The following is a 17407-nucleotide window of genomic DNA, read 5'->3' as shown; positions in this document are numbered from 1 at the left end:
ATCTGTGGAAAAAAAAAAAAAAAAAATGTCGCCATCGAGGAGTAGATATGAATGCGTGGAAAGAGGATCACATAGCATTAATTGAGGAAACATATGTCTAGTCACCCTAATATGATATCATTATTGTTTGATTATTTTCAGGGTGGGGGGTGGAAAACGGGTTTATTTATCACATCAAACAAATCAGCCCCCACCCACTTTTTTCTATATTCATCATTTCTTTTTTACCCCCTCTCTCTCCAACTAACATATTATTTGGACCAATTCTTTTCAATCCTCTTATTTAAATTATTATTTTTACACTTCATCCACAGATACCTTTTTAAATGTTGTTTGATTTAATGTGGTTGAAATATACGATTAGTACATAGTGGCTATCACTTGTCAATAATCAATCGATGGTCCTTTAATTATAGGACGGTGTAGTATTGACATAATTCTACATAAATAAAAAACTTAGTTCGGAAAGTAAAGATGAGAAGACTAGTCCTACCCTATGTCTTGCATCCAATCGACATGAATTAAATAATGGAGATTGCAAATTTAAAATATTAACATTTAAAGAAAAATGGCCCCACGCTTTAGTGGAGTTATGTCTCACTTTGTTTATGTGTATTTTTTTTATTTATATAAAATCTCCAAACTTTTAATAGAGGTTATTAATTTAGTTATTATTATTTTTATTATAATTGAATTAAGTAAATTATTTTAACACATTAATCTCAATTACAATTTTTGGTGGGACGAGAACGTTGTCAATTATTTTAATAAAAATAAATGAATTTTTAGTGTTGCCCGCAACTTCGTGAGGGTATAATGCACGCACGAAGCTCACGTGCTGACACGTGGTGGGATGAGGGACAGAAATGTAAAATTGATAGAAAAAAAAGAAAAGAAATTAGGGGTAGTTGAAGACTGTGCTCGCCGGCAGAAAACAGTTGGAAGGTTTTTGCTTGCTTAAAGTGTCGCACTCGCGTTCGCTTTGGGTTGGCTCTGATTTTGATATTTTAAAATCATACGAATTTTCGAACTTGGAGATTTTTAAATTAAAATAAATAAATAAGAAAAAGAATATATTCCAGTTAACGCGTCATTATTGAGTTGAATATTCCGTTTTAACCGTTATATTCAATTCACAAAGGTGGATGTTTGGTATTTCTTTAAATTTAAATAATCTTGAGGGCTTACGTAGATCTTTTCATTTGTATATAAAATACCAAACCAGCTTTTATTTACCCGTAATTATGAAATTAATTTATTATTTAAAATTGACGTCTTAATTAAAATGTCTTATTCAAATCAATAATTAAAATTTACTGTATACAATAATGCACAGAAACACTAGAAAGATAGGAATAATGGATAGTTACTTTACAATCTGAATTACTGTGTTACACTTAAAAGGCAATGTTCCTTTTCTTTTTTGCTTGATATTATTATATTATTATAATAATATTTCTGGTTGACTTAATTGTAAATCAATCTTAAATTGATTATTATTCTTTATTTGGATAAATGATAATAGATTCCAATCTGATATCAATTCTACTTCTATTTTTAAAAAGAGAATCCTAATTATAACTATTGAGTATTAGGGCTGGGAGAAATAAAAATGGGTTGACATGACGTGGAGCCACGTTACCAATTGAAAAAGGGTTCGGAACACGTGGAAAGAAGTCCCATATGGCCACCGCAGCATATTTTCCTCATATCATTGGTTCCTATTTTTATTTTTTTTTCTTTTGACGAAGATTGGTTTCGATTTAAATTATTGGCCTTTACAGCACCCATAATAATTTATGACAATATTATAATTTAATTTTTAAACTTATAAAAATCTAGAAGCTCTCTCCATTTTTAAAAAATATTTAATGCCATTTTAAATCTTAAAAACTTTTAATTTTGTTTTTAATATGTACAGATTATTTAATATCACTGGGTGCATGTATATATTTATTTCAATTAATGGTTGACATGACTGCTTAAAACAGAATAATTAAATAAAGACAGCCGAATGCAGTATTATTCTCTTTCATGTCAACTGGGAATGCCTGTAAGAATCTTATCCTGCGTAAAAAAATAAAATAATATAATAATAATAATAAAAAAGTCCATAAATCATCCCGTCTCCGGCCAATTATTTATTTTTAAATGCAAAATATTCTATTTCTTTATTAAAAAAAAGAAATTTATTAGTTTTTCAAACGGAAAATGGAGTGGCTGCCCTGCCCACTACGGGCTGCCCCCACTGAGTTGTACGGAAAGGGTCAACAGTGGAACACCGGAAGGTAGAGAAGGCTAATATGGTAAATGGAAAATAATCGAATCCCCATATGGGGTTGGGCCTAGGCCCCTTTACGGCTTTTGGATTCGGATGGATTGGGCTTAATTTGGGCCTGGGCGAATTATCCAATGTTCATATTTATATTTAATATATATTTTTTAAATATATCTTAATTTGACAATTTATTCCGCATAATTTTGGAAAAAAAAAGATAACAAATTTCCTAATATTCCTCCTATAGTAATGCTAGAAAATTGGAAGGTTGTTAAATGTGGATGAACAGTGATTTGTATAAATGGGCTTGGTATTGGGCTTCTCGTTAGTTGTAAGATTGGGCCGAATACAAAGCGGCCCAAATTAAGAGTTTGAAGTACTAAAACGACATGACGTGGAATGGAATGTAGACAGTCGCACTTGGCTTAATTTACCTTATTTAAATTCTAATCAAGCCGTTAAATCTGAAAATCAAACGCGAAAGTAAAGCCTAAAATAGTTCAACTGATTAGCGACGAAACGGCGTCGTAGGGTTCATCTCTTTCTTATTTCTTCGCTGACTTTCTTTTGACTGTGTTTTGTGAATTTTGCTCTGAGCCAACGAAAACTGAGAGAGTAAAAGGTTAAAGCGATTCAGAGCGGGGAGAAAGTAAGCCAAGTGGGAAGAACTTGATCCCGCTACCCTTTTCGGAGAGGGAGTGAGAAGAGAGAGCGAAAGTAAGTTTCGTCTTTCAAGATCGATCGTGGCTGAGCGTTGAATTGAGGTGGTTTTGAGTGTTTTGGATTTGTCTCTCCTGCAATTCAGACTCCGGATGGCGAGTCCGCAGTCAGGACGGGCTGGATATGCTTTGAGTTCCGGCAAGAGTTTGTCCTTGACGCCTGGGTCTAGGGTTTTGCAAACCCCACTTGCTGACGAAGTTATCTGGAGGCGTCTCAAAGAAGCTGGGTTCGACGAGGAATCAATTAAACGCAGGGATAAAGCTGCGCTTATTGCATATATCGCTAAGCTCGAAGCTGAGGTTTGTCTTCTTTACTTAAGGATTTCTCCTTTCTCGAGATTTCCATTTCCTTTACTTACTCCCATTCTCCTGGGTGTTCCTCTTTGTTTGGATGCGGGATATCTGAAATATAAGTGTTAGTTCAGAATTTGGTTTCTTTCTCATAGTAAAACTTTTATATTTGAATTACAAAAAGTTTTTGCAATGCAATCGATTATATCCAAAAACCTCTGGTAAATTCGTAAGCGTCGGGGTGGACGGAAGCTCACTGTTACAACTTGAGATTAGCTTAAGAATACGAAATGAATTTGATCAAATTTGTTTATTATTTGGGAGGGTAATAAAAATCATGGCAGTTTTTTAGTTCTATTTGGTAAGATACTTGATTGTATTAATAATTGGCTCTTTGTAATTGTGCTACTGCACTTGAATGCATAACGGCAGTTGTAACCGCATTGAAATAATTGATCCATTTTCTTATTAATATTTAGAAGCAAAAGTGAAACAAGGAAAATACCGAAAGTTTTGGTGAACTAGTACCAATTTTGCAACTCCTGTTTTGTTATTGTATCTTGGATTCATTTTAAGGAGTCTAGCTATCAAATTTGATAATGTCACGTTGCAATGTGCCTGCATTGAAATTTTGGAGCTCTAAATTATGAATTTGATGTAAAAATTCAGTGAGGCGTTCTTTAAGTTTTGGTATGAAGTTCAAGATTGTTTGATTGGTGCTTAACTTTGATTGACTTACTTCTCATCAATGGCATAGGATCAACTTTGTTATATTTATTAAGCATGAAGTATTATCTCATTGCAGATAGATGGGTTCATTTCTTTCGTTCTATTGATTTTCTTTTGACGTTTTTCTTTATTTTCATGATTTAATCTACTAGGATAGAGTTCTTTAATTTGCTTTACTGGGTTGTGTTTGCCATCCTAGGTTGGAAATAGTTTGGCTCAAAAATTTTAGTTCCTGGACCTTTGTCTTCTTTTCTATCAGGAGGATTTCTGAAAACAGCGAATAACATTTCTGTGGAGTAGGACTAATGTGTATAATGCTATAACTGTTTCCATAAATTTATTTGTCTTGAATTAGTCCAACTCTGTACCCTTTTTATATAAATTTCTCCTTAGGACTAAACATTGTGAAGTTTTGAATTGGTCTTTATTCTGGCAGGCTTGTATTTTTTCAATTGAAAGAGCTCTGGTTTTTGTATTGCACCAATAAATTCTCCTTTTTTTTTGCCTACTAAACTAATTTATGTATTCTTGTCAGATCTTTGACCATCAACACCATATGGGCCTTCTCATATTAGAAAGGAAGGAATTGGCTTCAGATTATGAGCAAATTAAAAGTAAAGCTGAGACAGCTGAATTGCTGTACAGGCGTGACCAAGCTGCCCACTTATCAGCTTTAACTGAAGCCAAGAAACGGGAGGACAGTTTTAAGAAGGCTATTGGGATCAAGGAAGAGTGTATTGCAAGTGTAAGTTTTTATATGTAAATGACTTTTCTTGACCATGCATTGTACTTATGTGCTTGTAATTTTCTACTTTGGTAATATAGCTTGAGAAGGCTTTGCACGAAATGCGTCTAGAATCTGCTGAAACCAAGGTTGCGGCTGAGAGTAGATTAACGGAAGCTCGCATTACATTGGAGGATGCTCAGAAGAAATTTAGTATGGCTGAAGCCAAGCTACATGCGGCAGAATCTTTACAAGCAGAAGCTGACCGGTGTAATCGGGCTGCAGAAAGAAAGCTCCAGGAAGTTGAGGCACGGGAAGATGATCTAAGGAGGCGTATGACATGTTTCAAGTCTGAGTATGCATTCTGCTCTTTTTACTTTATTTTATTATCATAGTCGATATGCATGCCCCTTTTCATTTTCTTACATTGATTTGGTTCTGTATGACTGTCATTTATCAACGTTGAACCTTTGGTCCTTTTCTGTTTCAGAGTAGATGGTGATAATTTCTTCGAGACAAGAATGATGGTTATGATTTTTTGTCATCTTTGTTTTCATATGTGAAACCTTTATTTTAAAATGTGAACTTTACTTATTTAGTATAAAGGAGAGAACGGTAAGAGAAAGAGAAGGAATATGAAGACATCTGTACCCTTTTCACTTCTATTCTTCTCCACTCACATCAAGAAACAATCCCCTATCCCCACGAAGTTAGAATTGGGAACACCAGAGTACAAATTCAAAAAGAAAATTAGGGAACACCATAAAGAGCAATAAAACTTAGCCATCTCAAAGGCTTCATCCAAACTGCATTCCGTTTCATTGAAGATTTGGTAATTTCAAGCCATGACCTTAATTACATTGATTCAAAGAACTTCACTATTTCAGTTGATCTTTTCTTTCCTCCTAATCTGATTGACTAGCTCACCTGAAATCTGATTATGAAATTGTGATATCGTAGCTTTATTATCATGTATGAGGTTCACAGGATTAATTTCTCATGTAATGGACAAATCAGACGCCCATTGATAAGCCAGAGCAGCACACACAACCAATATGCACCATGCACTGTGACATATTTTTCTTTGCTTTATCTGCGGTGGATGGACAGTTGCTATAATTTTGCCAACACTTCTTTTGTTCATTGATTTTAAATCTCGTGGAAAACAGATTTTTATTTTTGTTGTTATATATATACTTTTTGTAGCTGTGATAAGAAGGGGGAAGAGATTGTGCTTGAGAGGCAATCTTTAAGTGAAAGACAGAAAGCATTACAACAGGAACATGAGAGATTGCTTGATGGACAAGCTTTGCTTAATCAGCGGGAGGAATATGTGTCAAGTAAGACTCAAGAGCTAAGTCGATTGGAAAAGGAGTTAGAGGACTCAAGAGCTAATATTGAGGATGAGCGCAGATCAATTCATAATGAGAAGTCCAAGTTGCAACTCACTGAAGCGGCTTTATCAAAGAGAGAGGAGGTTTTGATTTCCTTTCTTATTTTGATTTGGATAATATTCTGTGAATAATTTGTGCTTTGTCCTTAAAATCTAATTGGTTCACCTTCTGGGTTTTCAGGCTGTCAGTAGAATGGAAATTTTGCTGAACAAGAGAGAGCAAGAGCTACTTGTTTTACAGGAAAAAATTGCGACAAAAGAATCTGTAAGTTTCTTTAACCTACTCTTTTGCTCTACTTGTGCAACATTGTGATTCATATTATTAATTTTACTAACACCTTAAAGATTGTATTTTTATTTTCCCTCCTGGAATGCACCCTGCTTCATATTAAATGATCCGACCTATTTTTTGAGGCACTGATTACATTTTCATTCTCTTTGGGTGAGCTTTGCAGAATGAAATTCAGAAAGTTGTTGCAAACCATGAAAGTACTTTGAGAACGAAGATATCTGACTTTGATGCTGAGCTGCAAGTAAAGCAGAAAGCAGTTGAAGATGAAATTGAAGGTAGGAGACGTGCCTGGGAGTTGAGAGAGATGGACCTTAAACAACGGGAGGAACAACTCTTGGAAGCGGAACTTGACTTGGAGGCTCAATCTAGGTCATTGGCAACAAAGGAGAAGGAGGTAGAAGAATTATCCAAGTTTCTTGATGAGAAAGAGAAGAACTTAAGAGCTGCTGAGCAGGAGCTTGAACTTAGTAAAGCACTCCTGCACAAAGAGAAAGATGAGTGCTCTAAAATGAAGCTAGAGCTTCAGCAATCCCTTGATTATCTAGAAGACAGAAGGAAACAAGTCGACTGTGCAAAGGACAAGCTTGAAGCCATTAGGAGTGAAACAAATGAATTATCCCTGCTAGAGATGAAGCTTAAAGAAGAGCTTGATTCAGTTCGAGTTCAGAAACTGGAATTGATGGATGAGGCAGATACATTGATGGTTGAGAAGGCCAAATTTGAAGCTGAGTGGGAAATGATTGATGAGAAAAGAGAGGAGCTGCGGAAGGAAGCTGAAATTCTAGCTGCAGAGCGGTTAGCTGTTTCCAAATTTATCAAAGATGAACGTGATAGCCTTAGATTGGAGAGGGATGTAATGCGAGATCAATTCAATAATGATATGGAGACACTTTCTCGTGAGCGAGAGGAATTCTTGGATAAGATGACATGTGAACGTTCTGAGTGGTTGAACAAAATGCAGCAAGAACGCAAGGATCTGCTAATGGACGTTGAGGCACAGAAGAAGGAGCTTGAGAATTGTCTTGAGCAGAAGCGTGAAGAATTGGAAAGCCATTTGAGGGAAAAACTGAAAAACTTTGAGCAAGAAAAGAAAAGTGAACTGGAGAAAATTAGCTTCCTTAAGGACAAAGCAACTAAGGATTTGGAAGAAGCTGCATTAGAAATAAAAAAACTTGAAACTGAGAGAATGGAGATTAATTTAGATCGTGAAAGAAGAAACAGAGAATGGGCTGAACTAAATACTTCCATCGAGGAACTCAAGGTTCAAAGGGAGAAATTAGAAAAACAGAGGGAGTTGTTGCATGCTGACAGGGAGGAAATTCTTTCTGAGATTGAACGTCTTAAGAAATTTGAGGATCTGAAAGTTGCTTTGGATAATATGGCTGCGGCTGAGATGAGCCAATCTGATTTGACACCTGCTCAGCGTATTGGTTCTCCAAGAAGACTTCTGAAGCAGCGTGCACTTGTTAGAGATGCTGATTTGAATTCACAGCACCAAACAGATACTCAAAAGATTACTAATGGCTTTGGGACCCCATCTATGCCCAAATTAGATGGTGATTCGCATCCTACTTCCACTCCTTTCTCATGGATCAAACGTTGCTCTGAATTGATATTCAAGCAGTCTGCTGAGAGAGAGAGGCCATCTACAAGGTATCGTGATAAAAATCTGATCAGTCAGGCTGACAAATCAAGCTCAATTCCTGGACAACTCTTACAGTCTCGGGAGTTTGAAATGGATGGGGGTAATGGTAAGTCCCAAATGAGTTATTCTGAAAGACCGGATCTGAAATATGCTATTGGAGAACCGAAAGTAATAGTTGAAGTACCCCCAGTAGGCAAGGACATGAAAGAAGTACCTGTTCTTGAATCTGAGATTGTAAATGATGTTACAGAGTCTGATCGTAGGATTTTGGCTGGAAGGAAAAGGAGGGCTACCAACATTACTCATCCTGGTTCCCTAGGACACATGGAGGTAGAACATAACAATAAGAAACGGAGACAACAAGAAATTTCTGTGAACCCTGCAGAAGAGGATCCTAGTTGCCCGTATGTTCTTTTTTTTTTTCCTGGTCAAAATTAATTTCCTTCAGTCATTAGTTATTCTCCCAACAATGTCTGAGCACCTCTAGTTTATCTAATGGTTTTTGTATTTAACGAAGTTTATAAGATGATTTTAAAGTGAATGACTTGATTTCAGTGAAGGAGCATCATCCCAAATGAACGTGCTTGAGAATCCAAAGGCATTTGGGTCATCCACTGAAAACCAAGAAAGTGTCAAGGAGGCTGAAGTTGTTATCGTAAATACAGACATTAACATCATTGAAGTTATGGCTTATAAACCGAAGAACTCTGACATACCCATTGACCAAGATGCATCAAACCATCAGCAAACTATCTCAGAAAAGGTATGGTTTGTACGATGAAATTATTTATTACAAGGCAACTTGAGCAGTCCAAATTTATGAAGTGTATTACCCTGCAGTACTGAGGTCCATGGAATGTTTCAGCTATACGCTTAGGAAATGTTGAACAAGCTGCTGTTTGCTGTCAGGTATATGTTTTTTTTTTCTGCTTTCAAGTTTCAATTTTTGCCTTCCGACATTACTTTCTTCTGTATGCCTTCTTATCTACCACTTATCTCATGTTATTTCTGGGTGGTTTTTTCTAGACTTCGTACCTGATAGATCTTACCGCTACTTAAGAATGGTGATAAAGTCATTTCCTAATATTGCTTTCCAATTCTTCCTAAATATTAAAATGTTTAGCCATCTCTGTCTTAATGACAGAATTTGAGGTGTGATTTTAAATTAAAAACTAAGACTGAAGACAGCGTGTAAAATAGAACCATAGAGATTCTAGAAGTTTGATCTCACCTAGTTGATTTTATGGTCTAACCGACTAGTTTTCCTATTAATCTTTCCTAGACTCAAAGCAAGCATTTTAGATTTCCCAACTCCCTCTTCAACGGTTTTGAGCTAAGACTAATATGCAACCTTGATTTAAATATCAGTGTAAGAAACCAAGGAGTGAGAATCAATGAGATTTAGATCTTTGTATTGTGCCTATTTGATGTTGTAAGCCTCTCAACCCCACATTCTGAATTCAAATTATAAAGATTTAGTGTGGTATTCGTCTCTTTTGACCACCTCATCCTAAGTTTAAGCAGTTTATCATCTATCTGATTTTCATCTATTGAAGAATTTTTTAGATCGGAAACAATACTCATTAAAGAGAAGAAAGTTGTGGAAAGAAGGATAGAGTTAACATGGGGACTTACAACAAGAGGTCCCAATTGGGATACATCAAAAGAACTCATAACTACATAAAACTTTAGGCAAATTGCACAACTAGGAATAAAATATCTATCGAAACGCAAAGGTCGTCCATTGGAGAGGAAGTGTCCTGAAAAGTGTTTTGTTTTCCTTTTAATCCATACCCTCCAAAAGGTCCTCCTCTCGATGATTTCTGAGGCTCAGGGTGCTTTCATTGAGGGAAGGCTTGATCAAGTTCTCATTGACTACAAATCATTGTGATTGGAAAAATGTAGCTCGCTCCTGAAACCCCAAGAATTTGGCTGTAAGTTCTCATTGACAACAGATCATGGTATCAAAGCGTTATAGACTGAAGTGATCAGAAAGAAGTTTGTAGAAAAGGTGAAAATGATTGGGCAGAGAATGGGAGTGCCATCATCCAGTATGCAATACGAGCTCTCCCTGTTTAATACTTTTAGTCAGTATTGCACATCACAACATTATTATACTGTTTAATATTTTTAGTTTTTTTTGCATATCTTCAGCTTTCGTTAATCAGCCGTCGTATAACAACCACTAGTTTTGCCATAATACGTTCTTTTCTGTTATTTAGGAAATACACCTCCGCTAAAGCAATAGAACTGCAGAGAGATCGTGTTATATCCCAAAGGAGAGGGGAAAAAAAAGCCTTGACATGTCGAGAAAGGAATGTGCAAAGCGATGATCTCAGAATATATCTGTTCACGCTTGTGGAAGTTTTTTGTGGTTTCTCACCTTTCTAAGCTATAGAGGGGCATTATTTTCTAGCATACATATTCTCAACGTGACTAATTGCTTGGAATCAAGATGTTAATAGATAGCTTTATAGTAGGAAGGGGTTTTATTAACATTTCGTGCTTAGTGGTAGTATGCCTTGAAATGGTGAGGGTTTGGTCGGGTCAGGTCGTGTATATGATTTGTTTTGTTGACGGTGTGTCTGTTGAAGGAATGAGTTTGTAAACCATTGTTCTTCTAGAAAATGGTTTTATTTCTTCTACTAGTATCATCTAGTATCAAAGTGTTACACGACGGTGTTTTCTTTTCTTTAAGCCTATTTTTTATATGTTTGTGGCTTAATCGTGGTTATAAGAACCATTAAAATGATTGTGGGCCCAAAGCAAATGAGTTTAAGTCAGGTTGATATAATTGGTTTATGTTAAATGTGCAGGGCCCAACTTTCCCTTTCTTTTTGCTTTTAACGGTTTGCATTTTTAGACGTATGATATTGTCCATTTGAGTGGTTTTTGCTTTGGGTTTTTTCAAAAGGTCTCGTACCAATGGATATAATATTATTTACTAATAAACTCATAATCTTCCACTTAATTAACAAACAAACAAGGTGTAACTCACTCTTAATAATTCTCAACAATCAAACATGTATATTTTTATTTATGAATCAACTTTTTACATAAAATGCTTTAAATGTCTTAAATTCAAGTATCTAAGGGTTCTAATATGCTTTAAAATGTCTTAAATACAAGTATTTAAGGCTTCTAATTCAACATTTTGTACGTTCGTTTTTTAATATTTTTTTTTCTTTTGAAGAACCTTTACTTCGTTCTTATTAAATTTGGAAGTTTTAGTTTCGAAAGTTTTAGTTTTGAGTTCTTATTAAATTCAAAGTTTTAGTTTTGAAAGAACGTATTACTTTTTCGATTATAATTAGCCTATTTGTTTCTTTATTTAATCTATTTTTGGAAAATATTTTCCCCCTTCTACCTACTCCTTTTTTGTTATTTTCTATAATTAAATTATTTTTCATTTTGGTAGTACGATCCTTGCGTCAATGTTAATCGAAAAAAACATTATATTTTTGTAAGTCGTTCTTTTAATTTTTCGTCTTTATCTATTCAATTAAATTAGGAGTTTTTATTAAATATAGGAGACAAAAACATCTTACTATAATTATTATAAATCTAACCAACAAAATTAAGACAAAAAAAAGTTTTTTTTTGGTAAGTTGTATCATTTTAAATCTGGAGAATCTTTTGAATTTTTATTAAATAAGGTTGGATTTCATATTTTGTGTTCCCATTATACATAAATATATTCAATTTCCCAAAAAAATTGAAATAAAATAACCATAATTTTATCAATAGACTATTGACTTTATCTAACATTAGCATTTTTTTTTAAAGGGAGGCTAACGACCAAATTGTATTAATAAAAAAATAATTAAAAGGCTATTAAATCCTTATAAAAAAAAAACATTATCAAATAAACCCAATTCAATAAAATAATATATATTTCGTCTTCAAGGTCTTAATTATTTTAAACCAAATTTATTACACTTTGTATGTTTTTTAAAAGGCCCGTTACCTCCACAATTATTATATATTTTAACATCAAATAAAAAATATGTATCTCCCTAAATTTTAAAATAGTTTCAATTTATTTATTTTTTTTAAGGGAGGAAAATAAAAGAAATATTAATTTTGGTATTTATTTTCTGAACAAATTGTTTTTGTCCGTGGAAAAAATTAATTCAGGAATTTAGTTGGGTACAGGGTGCTGAAAAGTATTTAGAGGGAGGGAATCAACGGGGTCTGAGGCGAGCGAGGGAATCAACGGGGTTCTGAGAGCGAGGGAAAACGTGCACAATCCAATTCGCGGAACTTACGGTTACACTTGACACAGAGCAATGGAGGGCAGCGCCGCCGTAACCGGTCTGAACCCAGATTACCTTCTTCCTTCTTCTCGCCGTGCTTCTCCTTTTCTCCATTCCTATACATCTTCACGCTCCTCCTTCCACAGAAAGCATTCGTCTCCATTCTTCTATAAGGTCTCTCTCTCTCTCTCTCTCTCTCTCTCTCTCTCTCTCCCTTTCTCTTTATTTTAAGATTGCCGTTTCATTTTTCTTCATTTTCGCATTGTTTTCGCCTTGCAGTTCCAGAAGAAGCTTCGTCTTCCTTCCTTCAATGCTCGTCAAGCTGTATCTCCCATCAGGTGTCGTGAAAATCTTTTTTGGTACCTTTACGGTTTTCTGTATTTCTGTTTTCTATCTTTTATGTGTAGGCTATTCTGCATGCGCTTGAAATTGGTTGTGTGATGTACAACCATTCTCTGCAACTCATCTTTACTGTTGATATGCCTATATTGGAAGAATAATGATGAGAAACATGATGAGAAGTCTAATTTGATTGGAAAATGAGGAATTTCTTTTCAGTTCGTAATCTTTTTAAATGATTAAGTTTTCGGAAACTATTTGGCGTGACATTATTCAAATAAGATTATATTAAATCTAGTAAAACGGTTGAGTATTTAGTTTATATTGTCACGCTGAGAGTGTCATCCGTAGTCCAACATTATATTCACGACACTGCACCTTATGAACATTATGGTGATCATGACTGTATCTATATACCTAATCGCTTTGCGGAGTGCTATGTTCTTACACTCGACTGATCTCCACAAGCATTTGTGCAGCAAAGAGGAAAAGGAAGTACCCGACTTAGATTGGGACAATCTTGGTTTTGCGATTGTTCCTACTGATTATATGTATGTCATGAAATCTTCTCATGGTGGAGACTTTTCCAATGGCGAATTGCAGCGTTTTGGGAACATTGAACTGAGTCCTTCTGCTGGAGTCTTAAATTATGGGCAGGTTAGATCATTCAATTATTTTAAGATTAATGATCTTTTTTTACTTACTTTTTGAAGTTTATCTCATGCTCTATATATGAAGTGACATGGTTTGATCTTACTAAACACTTGTAGGTAATAAAGAAAACTACATTTCGTTTTGATTTACTGCTTTATCATTCATTTTGTTTTGATTCACTGCTTTATCATTTTTAATCGATTAAGCAGTTCTGATCTCTTTCTTTCTTATTTGAGATTGGTTTTATCCTTGTTATGACTGAAATCTGATGTTTCCGGCACACATCTTTCCGACTACTTTTATATTTGGTACAGTTTGTTCCACTCTCTTTCTTTTTTTATTGGAGATTGGTTTCATCCTTGTGTTGGCTGATCTCTGATCTTAACATTAGATATGTTTCCTGAAAGTTCTTGTAAAATTTGATTTCGTTTGCAGAACTCTCATTATTTTATTTCTTGTTGATTTGATCCTTGTTATGACTGAAATCTGTTTTTACCAGAAGACAACTTTCCAGCAAGTTATGAGAAGAGTAAAGTATTTTCTAGTGGACTACTTAAACAGCGTTGATGGTATCTTAATTTAGTGGCTAGAAAAGGTCAGAGTGCCTTCAGAAAGGGAGTGAGAAAGTAGATTCAATACTGTGTCTTAATGGAGATTTGAGCTGTGGGCGTATAAAAGCACCACTTAATGTAAACTCTGAAGGTTTTGGTATTTGCACCACTTAGGATTAGTATTTATAGTGTAGATCTTTGGCATTTGATGACTAATTTAATTTCCTATGAGGATCCTCGCCATTATATTCTTCTATGATTTTTTGTCACACATTAAGGATGGCATTTTTTTTAACTGCTAATGTATTATTTTCATTATATAATCTTAAGATTTTTTGTTTTACATGACGAATAGTATCCTCTTCAAATAGGGATTATTTGAGGGTCTAAAAGCATACAGAAAAGAAGATGGTTCTATTCTTCTCTTTCGTCCAGAGGAAAATGCATTGAGGATGAGGTCGGGTGCAGAGAGGATGTGCATGCCATCACCAACTGTTGATCAGTTTGTGGAAGCTGTGAAGGCAACTGTTGCCGCCAACAAACGTTGGGTAATGAATATTATTGTTTACGCTCTGTTTTCATTTTGTTTGGGATGTAGCTTATGATGGTTAAGTTCATAATTAGTTTCCTTGCTTCTCAGGTGCCCCCTTCAGGTAAGGGTTCATTGTACATCAGGCCTTTGCTGATGGGTAGTGGAGCAGTTCTTGGTCTTGCCCCTTCTCCTGAGTACACATTCTTAATTTATGTTTCACCTGTTGGAAACTATTTTAAGGTTTGTCGTTATTTACATTCATAAATGTTCGAAAAAGTATATTCGTAAGTACTAAATCTGTTTATTGGTCTTTCTCACATGTTTTTTATTGTATTTGTTCATAATTTAATTTTTCTTATTCACGATTGTTAATGTTCATAATGCAATTTTATGATCTGGATCAATGCTCAACACCTAATTGCTGAAATTTATAAGCTCAAGTTTGAGAAATTTGCCAAATGCATGGTCCTTTCCCATGCTATAAAGACTTATATGTGTTGTTACTACAGTAATCAATTTCTCTTTACATTATGTTGTATTCTTTTTTTTTCTTCTTCTTTTTTTTTTATCTTCCTCAAAATTTTAAGATTTATTTCTGAATACAGGAAGGCATTGCACCCATAAATTTAGTTATTGAGCATGAGTTACATCGTGCTACACCTGGAGGTACTGGAGGTGTAAAAACTATCGGCAACTATGCAGCGGTGAGCAAGTTTTCTGATTGTTGAACGTTCTTTTTTCGACACAGGGTCATGAAACAGTTGATAACCATTCACACTAACACTATTTGCTAAAATTTTACAATTGAACCAGGGTCAATTCATAAGGTTTTGATTGTATAATGGAGCATGATCATGTTTTACTTCCTAATTGAATAAATTTTTGGGAAAAAGTCTTGATTTGTGACTGAGGGATGAACTAAGTTTTTCATTTTTTATTGTGCTGTTTGTTCTGATGAGCTGAATGAATTAAATGAAGATTTTCTCACCATAAATTTATGGTTTGGTGCAGTACAGCATAACTCAACTAATTAAGACATATTCCCAACTAAGAGGTCCATATGTTGTTGAACTTAAAATTCTCAGTTAAAATTTTGTTCATAGGTCCTGAAGGCGCAATCTGCTGCAAAAGCAAAAGGCTATTCTGATGTTTTGTACCTTGATTGTGTGCACAAAAAATATCTCGAGGAGGTTTCATCCTGCAATATTTTTGTCGTGAAGGTACTCCGCAAAGCACTCTATTTAGTTATTTAATATTATTATTTTTTAAATAGGAACACATTTCAGTGTCCAAATAACTTGAAACTTGGGTTGATGGAGGATAAAATCAGAGTTTGAATTTAATGCACAAATTTTTTGGGTCCTTCCTTCGTTATTAAAAAGGAAGAAATGACCTTGAAAAGGCGCGTTTTCCTTGCTACAACCGGATTGTTAGGAGACAACCAAACTTGAATCATTATCAAGAATAGGGATTAAAGCACCACTAAAAATATTGAGACCCACGGATGTATCAACAAAACTGGATAAATTAATTCCTTATAAAACTGAGGAATATGGTGTTTATTCAGATCATTATCAGTAATATTGTTTTCTTTTTCATGATGAAATATAGATTCATCCATAAATGCTGTCATTTGAGAAAACCCTCCATCTTCCATAGACTGATTAATTCTGGTTAAATCAATGGAATTCAAATAGTCTTCAAAGGAAAGGACACCATGAACAATGCCCAAATTTTGAAAAAAAATCTCCCAACTTCTTATCCTTGATCTTAATGTGTCAATTGAAAATCACTAAGTTTTTTCTTTTGCCATCTGAACATTAAAAAAGATCAAGGGTTTTTGAGGAGATACTAACCAAACTCCTTAGTTATTCTCCAATTTCTTCAAACAAAAGTGTGGCTTCCAATAGATCAAAGGTAAGTTGGATAAAGAAAGCCAACCACCATAGCCTTCAGTAACTTCCGATAGATTATGTTTTTCTTTGGACCGATTTCCCAGTTTAAATGATAATTCCCAATTATTTTTCATTTGCCATCAAATAGTAATCCAGAATCTTCACTAGTAAACTTCAACTATGTCTTGTCAGCCAAGAAGGGGTTGTTGATTAAGCTTGCTTCAAAATAATGTTCTAATTGTTCTATTAATTTCGTTCCAATAACTGTGTACACAAAATCTTGAGACCACAAAGAGCTTGCTAAAATCTTCTACTAGTTCTTTTTCTTTGCTGATCCATACTGAAGAAGAAATTTGAAGCTTGCTCAGAATAACTGTAAAATTGTCATTGCCCTGAACAACTTTTGAATGTTTCCTTTCTATCTCAACATATCTTCAACTAGAGTTCACTTTTCCCCCGGGAATTACATCAAACAACTCCAGTTGTTAAGGTTCCTTTGAAGAAAGTACATTTTCAAATTTCAATAAAAATTCTTTTATCATCTCTAAAAAAAACCTAGTCATCCTTTCTTATTTGGACCAGCTAGAACACAGAGTCTCTTCCTACCCTTGTGGGTGACCAAACTACACTCCTAAGAAATTATCCTTGTTGAGATCTGAATTTCGAAAAACAAAAAGTAATTGGCATATGCAGAAGAGCTGTTTAAATGTCATATCTCCTACAAAAATGACTTCATTTTATCTCCGAATACAGAAAAATGTATTGCGAGCACCAAAACTCTTGACTTCCCTGATGAGTGAAGATACTAAGCAATACCAATCAACTGAGAATTCTGAAAATTGGACTAAAATCTAATTCCAAACTTCATATCACTTGTACAACCTGAATAGAATCCTTAACCAGCAACCTGATATTCATCTACCAACCTTGATTCTAGATTAATTAATTTCAACGGTATCAAATTTTCAAAATTTTCGTGCTGGACTAAGGAATTTGCCTCATAAACGTGACTAATAGCTTTATGATTTTTTCTTACCACCCTGGATAATTACTCGACCTGATAATCGTTTATAGTTTTTTTTTTTTTTTTTTTTTTTTTTTTTTTTTTT

General features: G+C 34.6%; 3 protein-coding genes across 3 annotated transcripts in view; all 3 read left to right on the top strand.

Annotated features, from left to right (window-relative positions):
* Positions 1-2798: 2798 nt before the first annotated feature.
* On the top strand, positions 2799-10357 carry LOC111463480 (protein CROWDED NUCLEI 4-like). The gene is made up of 9 exons (XM_023107428.1): positions 2799-3297; positions 4553-4762; positions 4843-5096; positions 5948-6218; positions 6316-6399; positions 6590-8475; positions 8627-8834; positions 8912-8980; positions 10294-10357. The coding sequence occupies exons 1-8, from the start codon at positions 3091-3093 to the stop codon at positions 8915-8917; spliced, it is 3126 nt and encodes a 1041-aa protein (XP_022963196.1). The 5' UTR covers positions 2799-3090; the 3' UTR covers positions 8918-8980; positions 10294-10357.
* Positions 10037-17407, top strand: part of LOC111463486 (transcription factor RAX2-like) — a 15367-nt gene continuing 7996 nt past the window's right edge. The window contains exon 1 of the mRNA XM_023107435.1: positions 10037-10042. The gene's annotated coding sequence lies outside the window, so the exon portion shown is untranslated. The remainder of the gene's footprint in view (positions 10043-17407) is intronic.
* Positions 12208-17407, top strand: part of LOC111463485 (branched-chain amino acid aminotransferase 2, chloroplastic-like) — a 7243-nt gene continuing 2043 nt past the window's right edge. Inside the window, exons 1-7 of the mRNA XM_023107433.1 lie at positions 12208-12501; positions 12607-12665; positions 13146-13323; positions 14243-14419; positions 14512-14643; positions 15009-15107; positions 15507-15623. Of these exons, the coding sequence (XP_022963201.1) occupies positions 12361-12501; positions 12607-12665; positions 13146-13323; positions 14243-14419; positions 14512-14643; positions 15009-15107; positions 15507-15623 (903 nt within the window). The 5' untranslated portion in view covers positions 12208-12360. The remainder of the gene's footprint in view (positions 12502-12606; positions 12666-13145; positions 13324-14242; positions 14420-14511; positions 14644-15008; positions 15108-15506; positions 15624-17407) is intronic.

This window comes from Cucurbita moschata, unplaced genomic scaffold (genome assembly GCF_002738365.1).
Source record: "Cucurbita moschata cultivar Rifu unplaced genomic scaffold, Cmos_1.0 Cmo_Scf00028, whole genome shotgun sequence".
NCBI classification, from domain to species: Eukaryota; Viridiplantae; Streptophyta; class Magnoliopsida; order Cucurbitales; family Cucurbitaceae; genus Cucurbita; species Cucurbita moschata.
This window is presented reverse-complemented; position numbering and strand designations above follow the sequence as displayed.